This window comes from Syngnathus typhle, linkage group LG11 (genome assembly GCF_033458585.1).
Source record: "Syngnathus typhle isolate RoL2023-S1 ecotype Sweden linkage group LG11, RoL_Styp_1.0, whole genome shotgun sequence".
Lineage (NCBI taxonomy): Eukaryota > Metazoa > Chordata > Actinopteri > Syngnathiformes > Syngnathidae > Syngnathus > Syngnathus typhle.
This window is the reverse complement of record NC_083748.1, coordinates 14,078,894-14,089,897: the sequence shown is the minus strand read 5'-3', so window position 1 is coordinate 14,089,897 and position 11,004 is coordinate 14,078,894. Positions and strand designations below refer to the sequence as shown.

General features: G+C 44.7%; 2 protein-coding genes across 5 annotated transcripts; both read right to left on the bottom strand.

Annotated features, from left to right (window-relative positions):
- Positions 1–83: 83 nt before the first annotated feature.
- On the bottom strand, positions 84–1,833 carry pxmp4 (peroxisomal membrane protein 4). The gene is made up of 4 exons (XM_061292188.1): positions 1,645–1,833; positions 1,489–1,551; positions 825–1,023; positions 84–482 (listed from the first exon to the last, which is right to left on the bottom strand). Exons 1-4 carry the CDS (start codon positions 1,755–1,757, stop codon positions 213–215), a joined length of 645 nt encoding a protein of 214 aa, XP_061148172.1. The 5' UTR covers positions 1,758–1,833; the 3' UTR covers positions 84–212.
- Positions 1,834–2,097: 264 nt separating this feature from the next.
- On the bottom strand, positions 2,098–10,933 carry itcha (itchy E3 ubiquitin protein ligase a). Of its 4 annotated transcripts, none has more exons than XM_061292178.1 (24): positions 10,774–10,933; positions 9,789–9,848; positions 9,397–9,538; positions 9,182–9,306; positions 8,562–8,693; positions 8,324–8,363; positions 8,010–8,179; positions 7,698–7,929; positions 7,510–7,605; positions 7,013–7,187; positions 6,864–6,939; positions 6,699–6,783; positions 6,017–6,145; positions 5,875–5,947; positions 5,545–5,616; positions 5,392–5,480; positions 5,159–5,318; positions 4,743–4,876; positions 4,482–4,622; positions 4,288–4,408; positions 4,108–4,212; positions 3,941–4,037; positions 3,775–3,847; positions 2,098–3,464 (listed from the first exon to the last, which is right to left on the bottom strand). In XM_061292178.1, the coding sequence occupies exons 2-24, from the start codon at positions 9,811–9,813 to the stop codon at positions 3,365–3,367; spliced, it is 2,592 nt and encodes an 863-aa protein (XP_061148162.1). In that variant the 5' UTR covers positions 9,814–9,848; positions 10,774–10,933; the 3' UTR covers positions 2,098–3,364. The 4 variants fall into 4 exon arrangements, with proteins under 4 accessions (XP_061148162.1, XP_061148164.1, XP_061148163.1 ...); XM_061292180.1 differs by having other exon boundaries at positions 6,864–6,933; XM_061292179.1 differs by having other exon boundaries at positions 8,013–8,179.
- Positions 10,934–11,004: the final 71 nt, after the last annotated feature.

Sequence of the window (11,004 nt, the reverse complement as noted above, 5' to 3'; positions counted from 1 at the left end):
ACTGGACAAAACAGTCATCTCACTACGTTTTATGTTTAGGTGATACGCAGAAGTGGTGCTTTCGAGAAAGCCAACAGACAACCAAAGGCTTAGTGCTTTTATTGATTGCGTGGCATTCATACGTATCACATCAATTCTATACACCTTCAATTCATAAATGGCACCGCATCATGTCCTGCGTCTTCTTCTTCAAGACAAGTCACGTAAAATGTTCACTTTGGAACAGCTGTCCTGGACTTGTTGTAGATCAAAAAATCCGAGATGTCGTGCCACACGTTGCTGTCGCGGTAGAGGTAGTTCATAGACGACTGCAGCGACGGCTGCAAGGTGTGCGGGTGGTACTCGAAAAGCCACAAGACCACCCCCCACACCAGGGTGGCAAAAAGCGGGAAGGGGTCTCGTTTAGGCTGCGGGATCACTCCTTTTTCCACGGCCAGACGCCAAAGGGCCAACAGGATTCGGGACAGCAAGTACATGTTGATCTGGAACCACAGCAGAGCGACCGGATGGAGCAAATCTCTTGGTGTCTGCATGAGTTGGCTTATTTTCCCCGGGATCTTCTGGGCCAAGCCTCAATAGTCGAGTTTCACATCGTTTTTGATTTATGACAGGCTTAAGCGTGGCTAGGTATTCTAGAATTATAAAGTCAAGTGTGGGTAGTTTACTTAGTTCAAACATCACCTGATAAGAAGAGTTAATAAAGGCGTTTCGATGGCTGGAACAAACTTGATATAATCTCCTACGGGGACAGATTGTGTCCAAATCCTTCTGTCATACAATACTTTGAGAAGAAATCAAGAGGAATGACAAAAGGCCAGTCATACCTGACTGTTGATGTTGTTGTTGTCACCAAACACCAAGCATCCTCCGACGCAGGCGGCCAGGAAGGAGTGAGACTGCAAAGTGCGGCCCTGGAATTTCCGCTGCAGGGCCTGCAGTCCCTTGTACGTGAACACAAAGTAGGCCAGGTTGCGCGAGTGCGTGTAGGTGGCCTTCAAAATGGCTCGGAATTTCTCCGCCAAACTGTTAGAGGAGAGAAAGCAACGGAAAAACAATCACTTGGACTTACAGGGGGGAAAAAAGAGAGAAAAGCAAGAAAAACAACAACAGATATGCATAGCTGCATGCCTGACATGGGGATTCAATATCAATGTAGCGCCCCGTTTCAATGTTCAACTCAATTAACTCCATTGTAACACTTTGGGAATATGTAGCTGCAATTGGCAACATTGAACAGCCACACTGTTTTCAGTTCATCAAGTGACTTTGCTTGCCGCTGAAGCTAATGATCCACTTTCCTTAGATAAGATTCATATTTCATGGGATGCCTTTTGATTCTGTAGCAAACACTTGAATTCAATGATACATTTCATAATGATCATTTTATAGGTGCATTTATGCAAAGCAATAGCTGTGGTAATAAATGATCATTCATTCAGTGTACAGTTTGATGATGCACAACTGGCTGGATTACAAATAACTGCTTACCTTCCACTCCGGAATAAAAAAGTCATGACAAATGCATGTGGCGCTCTGATTTTAGCTCCATATCTGGGACACACAAATTGGAGACAAATAATATGAAGCACAACTATGACATCACTCGAGCGACCAGTACACAAGTAGTTTGAGGTACAAACTCACACGGCACCATTTCGGAAGCCTTTGAGAATAGCCAGAGCTGCTTTGTATTTTTCTTGTTGCAAAAGGTGATTGACGGTATAAAGTAAAGTTTGAAGCATCTCTGACACCGCCATGACTCTTTATTGACAAGTCTTGTTGGGGGGACATCAATTCAGGTTGCACACGTACAATGAAGGGCGTCACTCTCAAATGATGCCGTCGTGAAACAAATGAAAACAAAACAAAAATCCCGTAACATGCTGACGCGGTCATAATCGGATTTCATCGTAGTCATGTCAGATGTGACTGTGAAACGAAAATGCTTTTCTTTAATAATATATAGTTACATCATTCGGAGTTACAGCCTAAAGTCGTTCCATCGTCGTTATACAATGCGTGGATAAATATGAAGTGGATTATAAAATCATTTGCTTGAGATGCAACAGTTTGAGTGATCACAGCTAATCATAGCAATTTAGAGGTTTTGTCAAATGATTTTAATGAGTTCAAACTTATCAGCCACAACAAAGTACACATCCGTTTCAAATGGCTATTTAAAAAAAACAACTTTTGATTGATGAGTGGAACAGTGTTTGAAGTGGTGTACTGTAGAAATACATCCCACCATACTAAAGTCATATCATTGACCTGATGGTCGGCAAAATAGCTCATAAAAGCCGCACAAGCCTGCCTAATGACAACATCAAGTATCACGCACAGTGACCATTTGTAAAGTTAAAGTTTTGGGAATGTATAGGTAAATTGTAATGACACCCCCCCCCCCCCCCCTTCCTTATTCTAAATAAGACTTGCAAACAGCGTGTCAGATTGATCCTCAAAGGGGAAATAAAACCTCAATAATGATCATATCTGACGCCCTATAAAACTAGGGCCATCTGTTTTACTTCCAGGCACCAATCACAAAGAGAAATCACTATTTGTGTGTATTTAAACGAGTGTATTTCAATTCCATTAGTCACTTAACACATTAAATACTCATGGTTCCGCTTCTTATCTACCGAAGATCATTTTGTAGACACAAGACTTTGCTACCACTCAGTGGGAATAGAACATTATCTTACACATTGCAACACACAGGATTGTTCCCACTTCATCAGTAACATATATATATTTTTTCAACCAATTATTTGTTATTCATCCACAGATTACAAAAGGAAGGGCCAACGTATTTACATCACGTTGGAAGTGTCCCTTATTTGAGGGACGTTTGGTCCTATGAAATTAAAAGTACAAATATATGCAACATATTGGAGAGTGAAGTGCGCACTAAGTAAGTGGAAACATATCCCGTAAAGTGATCAGAAACAATTGTTGGTAGAGTTACAAAACTACTGCACTTTAAAAAAATACAAGATCTCTCTGGGACAATCACACGGCCTTTGCCACTCGCACTTCACGTGCAAACTACGTTCAAGAAAGTGAGCAACTTAAAAGTGACACTTTAGGAAAATGGTGAAGAAAGGAAGTGTGCGTGCTACATCTCAGTCAGTCCAGTCACGACACTTTTGTAGAGATTATAGAAGAAACCAAATATCATCTGGATTTCAAATCTGAGTGCATAGTCTATTTCACACGTGCACAGGTTGTGATTTCAGATTGGATGCAGAGAGATGGAGAAGGTCTCAAACAGCAGCTGCGATTGCATACGGTCGATGTGACGTGGGGATAAAAGCAGGTGCGGGCTGTAGACACGCAAGGAGAAAGGTGCAGCGTGCTGTGGTTACTCCTGCCCGAAACCTTCAGTCTCTTCGATGGCGAGCATGAGCTTCTCCTTAAGTTGCTCGTAGCTCTTGTACGGAGGCAGGTCCAGACGATTAAAGCTTGGCACAACAATAGAGAGACAAAAATAACTGAAATGGTCGTTGGAATGAGGCCATGAGGAGGAGGAAGAAAAAAAAAAAAAAAGTCCCCCACTGGCTGTAATTCGTGAGGACTCATTATGTACTTTTAAGTAAGAAGGACGAAGAATGGCCTATTACTACTTTTTGGTACTACTACTTTAGTATTGAAACCCAGCTAAAACAAGCTATGTACATTAGGATTTTTAACAATCAAAGTGTTTTGTTTTTTTTAATGTGAGATGGCCGGCCGGGGGAGAGGGGTAACAAGTTAGAAGTAAACTGGACGTACCATGTGTGGCTTCGCGGAAGCCAGTTCTCTTTTCCCACCTTTTCAATGCAGAACTTCTGCGGGCCGTTGCTTCCTTCATTTATTCATTCATTGAAAAAAAAAAAGAAAAAGTCAATGAAGCGACGCAAATTCCGGCGCGATTACCAAGGAAATTGCGACCAAGTACCCATGAGGTCAGCAAAGCCGCCGAGGGGAAGGCGGCATGTTCCCGTTACAAACTGCAGCAGTCGCATCCTCTTCTCATTGTCCATCTCCTTTGCAAACTGCAAACAGACACGCTGTCGTGTGTTTGTCTGCCGATACAAACAAATTTGAGCTGAGCACACGACCGACCTGCCAGAACCAACATATTTGCTTGCTTGTCCGAGCGTAATTCTTGTAGATGGTGTTCCTCTGCCAGTCCACCAGGTCAATCTCCTGCATGCCACACAGCATCACCTAAAGATAGCAAGCAAGTGAGCAAGACCGTGTGGGATTTCGTTCGCCCTCAACTGCGGCGAGATTCACAAGTACCTCTAGTTCCTTTGCGTCAAAGTATTGAAGGTACTGCTGTGGCAGAACTTCGTTGAAGCCCTCGAAGAAGGCCTGGGTCTGCTCCTCCACACCTCTGGACAGCCTCCACTCGGCCACCAACCTGACATCAGCGCATGAAGTAAGAGCGGGTGTGCTGCCCGCCAATCAGTGTCTTTGGAGTGAGAAAATGGCACCTGATGTACTCCTCCTTGTTTTCCTCAGTCACTTGAAGGTTGCCACCATCCGGTTTGAGCTCGTGCGTGGTCACCTCTCCCAGAATCTCTTTGTCGACGGAGAAGAACATCTCCAGACCGCACTCTTCTATGTTGTTATCCCTGAGAAAGGCCACAGTTCCTAACGTTAGCTCGCATATTCGAACACAATCCAACCATGCAAAATGTAAACTAAACAAAGGGTCAGCTGTCAAGTATTCAAAGTCAAAGACTCCAACCTACTTGATCCATATGAGAGAGTTGTAAAACTCGGGATCCACAGACTCCAAGTCTTTGAGGGCCAGAGGCTTGTTCAGGATGCGCTTGTAGAAGGGCAACGAGAAACCCGTGTCGATGAACTTGCCATGGAACAAAGCCTAAGATGAAGGAAAAGGCGTAGGAGGAAAGTGACTTTAGAAATCATTTGGACTTCAAAAAAGCACCTTCAGTTTGGACCGAGTTCTCCAAGATTCAAAAACATGTGTGATAGGTCCATTGACGACGACAAAGTTACCACAGGAGTGAAAAACAAACGGTCGTTTATTTACGATCGATAATCAGGCGATCTGTCCCAATATATCACAAATTGCTGTTTTTTGTTTGTCGTCAATTGCTGCCTGTCCCTGCTTCAGAGTAACAGGACACTGAGCTGCAGTTACCATGGCGATCAAGCGCCCGATGAACTTGAAGTACTTGAGGTGGTCCGGGTTGATGTAGGAGGCGGGGTTGATCTGCAGACAGTAGTTATCCTTGCCGGCATACTCGAAAAGGCAGTACATAGGGTTGAGGACTTCGTGAGAGAGCAAGAAAAACCATTCCCTGCAAGGCAAGAATCCATACAACAGAAAGTAAGCAATGCGCTACACCAAGACGAAAAAAACATTATCATTACCTGGCTACACCGCCGTAGTCCAAACCTTCCTCCCCAGGGAAAATGATATACAGTCTCCGTCTCAGATCTTGAGGGTGGAAGCTCATGATCTTTGGAAGAAACAGTTCAATCGTGATGACAAGAAGTCATGGAGGTTTGGTTTGGTTTCATTACCTGTTGGAATGAGTCCTCAAACAAGGTTTTCCTGGACACAGAAATCTTAATGTACTGAGGCATTGACAGTTGCTGTGTGGGAATAAGAAGACAAAAATAAAAAGGATACATAACTTCAAATCACCCGGGGATAGTTCACTCATCATGAAAAAAAGGAGTTTTTGAATTCGTTTTTTTTTTTTTTCCATCAACTCAGCAAATAAGCTTTCTGGCTTGAGATGCTGCGTCTTTTTCTTTTTAGAGAAGAATATCACGCTGCCCTTTCCATAAATAAAGCTGCCTTGCCAAATGGGTTTCAATTCCAATGCAAATAAAATCTGCCTCTCTTACCTGACACCAGAACCTGAAGTATTGCACTTTGGCCTTGAAATCCCTGACGTAGGTAATCTGCGGTCCGTTTTCACTGTTCAAAAACAACAGCAACTCTTTGAGCCCGAGGAAGGCATCTAGGACTCGTTAAGCGACAACTCACAGCGAGGATTTGCCCGTGCGAGGGTCAATGTAGGTGGTGGTTCGCCTGTTGTGATCCACAAAGTAAGGGATGCCGTCCACGGTGAACCTCATCTCCCAGCCCTCGGGTAAAGGCTTGTCATTCAGCAGCCTGAAAAAGCATCACAACAACATTTCAAATATCAATGAATAGGATTCTGTACTTTCAATGATTTCTTATTGGCCAATCAAAAATCCAAATGTATCTGTAAAATGCAAAAACAAAAATCTTTCCTACCTTTGAAAGGAAATATAAGAGCAAAGTATGACAATAGCGCCCCTTGTAGGTAAGAATAGACCGATACAACAGCAACGACCCAGCAACTCAAGTGCTAGAGAAGATTTCATGTGCCAATTCCTGTTATGTCGCCACTGTATTGATGGAAGTGAGGACGCCACATCCATACATATAGGTAAGAAGGATTGTATAACGGAATATACTATAAATATTATGCTACTAAGGATTTTTTTTCAGTGAAAGTGACTTTGGACTTTTCTTTGGCTGCAACTTTTGCCATGATGCCATAGCATTTACCGGCGGTTCCAATATTGCATCGCAGCAAAACTGGTGAGCCGACAGTCAGCCGCCACTCATTCAAAGTATCTCCCAATCCCTGCCCACAGTTTGCCCACATGTGCCCTACGCCCAAATCATGCACACCCACCCTTGTGTCCTGGGGTCTTCCCATTGGGTCGTTCGGGTCGGGTGATGGACAAAATACACCCTGCCGTTTGTGTCCGTTCTCTTTTCTGTGATCACAAGAAGGGGAACATGTATTCCAAGTGATCTTCTCACCAAACCAGCGCTCTAAGAAATGGGTGGTATTTACCCCAGCCACGTGGCAGAGGACCCAGTGGATCAAACTCTTTGTTAGAGGTGGCCGCCAACTGGTCCTGAATCTGAAACTGGGCACCTTGAATATCACAACTCCTTCAAATCGGGCTTTTGATGGTAAAGGGCAGAGGCTCTCCTTCTCACCCCGTAGATGAACCTCTGGTTGAACTGCTGCATGGCTCCCTGCAGCTGACTGCGCTGATGCTGCCACTCCTCGTAGTTGCGTACGGACTCCTGCGTGGGGCGCTGCCAAGTGGTGGTCCTGGTGATGTGGTCGACAAAGTAGACGCGGCCCATGGGATCCACCCTGCGCTCCCACCTGTGCGCACGTTTGCTTGAATGACATTGCTTGAATCAAAGTGCTACAAGTCAAATAGACTGGCATCTTCATTGAGCAGTGTAAGCTATCTCTTCAACTTCACGTTTTCCATGCAGTGTTCATAAGTGTGCTTTTTTCAACATGTGACAAGTTGAAATGGAGTCGACTGCATCGTTTGCAAATGAGTACTCGGATCACTACTCTCTTGCATCCTGGTGAATTGAGTGAGCTGCTGCGGGACAAATCCTCTTCTGTTATTTGAGTATGGCAAATGTGTTTGTTTGAATCATGAGCAGGAGCAGGAGCAGGAGTACAGCCTTACCCTGAAGGCAGCGACTCTGGCCGTTCCCAGGTTGTTCTCTTCTCAATGTGATCTACAAAGTACATGCGTCCATTCTGGGTCATTCGCTGCTCCCAACTGTACTGAACAAAATGAGACATGTCAGTATGTCAAGCCGAATTGTGAAACGTCCTCCTATTTTGCGAGTGGTAGATGTGAGACGGCTGTACCCTTGCGGCAAGGGGCCGCTGCTCATAGGCGAGACTCTCGGAGCGGCTGCGGAAGGTGCCGCCAGGGCCGCTGGCTTGGGGCCACTCTCCGCTGGGGGCCTGGCTATAGCTCCGGCTGCGGCTGACCCAGAATCCACCTGCTGATCTAAACCCCCACTGGTGGATGCCTGGGAGGAGGCGTCGGTTGCCGGACCCTCGCTCATCTCGCTAGGAGAGGAGCTGCTGGAGGAAGCTGGAAAGGTCGGCAGTAAACACTCAGAGCCGCTTCAAAAAAATTGAAATGAACAAAGAAGCTCGATGGAGTTCTCGTACTACTTGGTGAGATGGCAGGTCTACCGGGTGCAGAAGAAGGTCGGGCCAATCGAGAGCGAAAAGACCCGCCGGGAGAACGGCAAGGGGAGTTTGCGCCATTGACAGTGCGAGCATCGGGCACGATGACCCACTCATCCAAGTCACTGGAGGGCGACGCGTCTCTGCTCGCCCTGCAAAATTTGGATGTCACGTTTCGATGAGGGTCGATGATTTGTTTCGTGATGTCAAATACATCTTTCCCATTGCTTGTGTAGTTGGGTCCGATAAGTGTCAAATCAAACAACCATATCTTCCAAGCAAAAGTCGACCCCCACCTGTTGCCATTTGGTCTGGCGCCATCTTTTAGGATAGAAGCTGGAATGAAAAGAAAGGAGACATGATTTAAAACTGAATTCCATCACACCGATAGCTTTTTCTAATCATTTTGATCAGTCAATTTAGCTTCGCAATACTGCAAGCCCAATCATCAAATGTTATACTCCACTCCAATCTCTATACAAAGCAGTGGAGCCATTTTCATGAAGGGAAAATGCACTCGAAGAATCCTTTCACCATGGTCTCTCTCTGCTGCGGAAAAGGCTTCCGGGTCCACATGCATGCCATCCAGACAGACAGACAGGTCGCCGACGATATCACGGGAATCTCTGTCAGAACACAGCTGCAGTGTCTGGACCACCTCGCACACTGAGGACCGCAGAAACACAACACACGTCTTTCTTCCAATTATTATTACACGCTCGGTCGACAGTACACGTATGCCGCCTTCCCGAATGGGCCGGTGGTGTGCGGATTGCTTGTACATTTGGCACATGTAAAATGATAAGCCTTGCTTTAAAACACAATAACTGTGTACCGTGTAAACTGTAAATGAACGAATAGAATAAAAAAGACAAACTTTTCTCATTTTCCTGATAAAAAAACAAACAAAACAAAAACATCAACTGGGCTAGTTAGTGAAAAAGGAACCATTTATTTACTTATAAAGCATTCGAAAATATTATTCTACCAAGCAAAGTAGGTGCCATTTGCAAATCCTCTGAACGCAAGCTGCTGTGTCGACATCTAAAAGCACGCTTGGTAGATCCCGGTTCAGATAAGTCTGAGCTCATCCCTCACACCAACTAGGTGGGGAAATAGCAAGTCCAATGCGCCAATTAATAGCGGGCGCTCACATTTCAGCTCGTTGGCCTTCAGGGTGTCACAGATCTCCAGCGTAGCCATTCCCAACAAGATGTCCGCCTTCAGTGTCTGGTGGCTCCACACGCGGAATATCAGCTTGCTGACCGGTGTCACGATACTGCCAGCAAAGCAGAGACCAGTAAAGTCCAGGCATGACGTGACTAAATAGGCAGGGTTAAAAGAAACGCCTATACTACCTACTACTTACACGGTGACAGCCTGCTTCCATTTGGGACTATGCGTATTGTTGCACTTTTCTGTCCGCTTTGATTGGCCGTCCACGGCTATCTCCACGTACGGACTGGGACCGAACCAGTTCTTTTTGTTTTCCTTGAGTTTGGCAGAAAGCACTGAAAAGGGGCACCAAACATCACATTGATATTCGTTTCTGATAAGCGGCACATAGAGTGGTGTCGTGAGAGACGCATTCACAATCTTCAAATGTCAAATCATCTTTTGCACGTGTGGCTACACAATTTGTATCTTTATGTGAGAGCAAGAATTCATGACCCTTGGAATGTTGTTGACGAAAGCTTAGTCATTTAAAAACCTGAGAATGTTTTCAAATGTAAAAAAAAAAATATATCCACAATACGATACCTGTGACTTGTAATTGGGCCTTCATAGTTCATCCATAACACTGTGGTGAAGAACCAGGAACTGTAACATAAGATTGAAATGCAGCGTTATCGATGCAAACTGCTTAAGGAGTCATTGGCATGCTCGCCGCTCGCACTTGAAATGTTGCAATATAGTTTGCACGTGAAAGATTGATAGTTGCACAGCCTTTGATGCTAACCCCCTTATAACGTTGCCAATGACATTAGATAAACCTACAGACAGTTTTATTGGCTATATGTGGCAAAGGATGAGGTGCTAGCACAGAGAACCAACACAAGCTGTAGGAGCACTATTTGGCAAGGGAACAGTTCATTTGGTGCTTACACAGCTAAGAAAATCATTACTCACCAGTGATGTAACAATATAGAAACACTCTCATTGTGATGTGAGGGTGTTATTTTTGCATCCTAACTTTTCAGCTAATAAATGACTACATGCAAAATGGGAAAATGTGTGATCCAGTGGATGTCATGTGTGTGAAAGGGAACCTCGAAACAACATGCGACCAGCTCATGACACTGCCTTTACATTAGGTTATGCAATGACGTGCGTGGTTGCTTAAGCTTGGCTATTTGGAGGAGTGTGGGAGTCGTTTCTGCAGAATTTAAAATCCCACCTTGAGCTAAAGCTACAATGTTCATCTTTTTTCCCTCATTTTAATTAAGAGCAAACAACGACTGTGTTATATCTTGCCCCTTACGTCTGCTGCCTACTTGGCAGATCGTTAACACACAGCCATATCGACGTCAATAATAATAATAAATGTTTGAATTATTATGACAGCTGCTTAAATATGAAGAAGAATAGATTCAACATGTTGAAAAAAAGTTTCAACGCCCTTGAATGTACCGTTCAAGATTATTAAACAATCATTAAATGCAGGATTAATGCTAAAGTCGACCCGGCCGGCGCCCCGGGATTTTCGTCAAGGAAATTTGGAACTCTAACCGGCACCACAGCATACCTGACACGGGCAGGCGATAAAGGGACACGGGGCTAGTAGCGTCGTGACGGTGTTATTGTCACGTTATTGTTGCGGTCTGTATGCCATCATTGCAGACGGTCCCGAGGCTCGCATAGCTAGCAAGAATAGCCACGGTAGCTTTTCCGGTGCGAGAGTTTCAAAACAAAAATAAAAAGCGACTAATTCTTTGGAGGTTTGGTTTGAACCGTTGGTAAGGGCTGAAACAATATA

What these genes read in the sequence shown, in the direction of transcription:
- pxmp4 (XM_061292188.1), bottom strand. Translation starts at nt 1,757, where the DNA reads ATGGCGGTGTCAGAGATGCTTCAAACTTTACTTTATACCGTCAATCAC. An exon ending in GGCTTCCGAAATGGTGCCGT is followed by an intron (nt 1,552 to 1,644) that starts GTGAGTTTGTAC and finishes TGTGTGTCCCAG; the next exon opens with ATATGGAGCTAAAATCAGAG. An exon ending in TTTTTATTCCGGAGTGGAAG is followed by an intron (nt 1,024 to 1,488) that starts GTAAGCAGTTAT and finishes CTCCTCTAACAG; the next exon opens with TTTGGCGGAGAAATTCCGAG.
- itcha (XM_061292178.1), bottom strand. Translation starts at nt 9,813, where the DNA reads ATGAAGGCCCAATTACAAGTCACAG. An exon ending in AAATATGTTGGTTCTGGCAG is followed by an intron (nt 4,038 to 4,107) that starts GTCGGTCGTGTG and finishes GTCTGTTTGCAG; the next exon opens with TTTGCAAAGGAGATGGACAA. An exon ending in CGGCTTTGCTGACCTCATGG is followed by an intron (nt 3,848 to 3,940) that starts GTACTTGGTCGC and finishes GAATAAATGAAG; the next exon opens with GAAGCAACGGCCCGCAGAAG.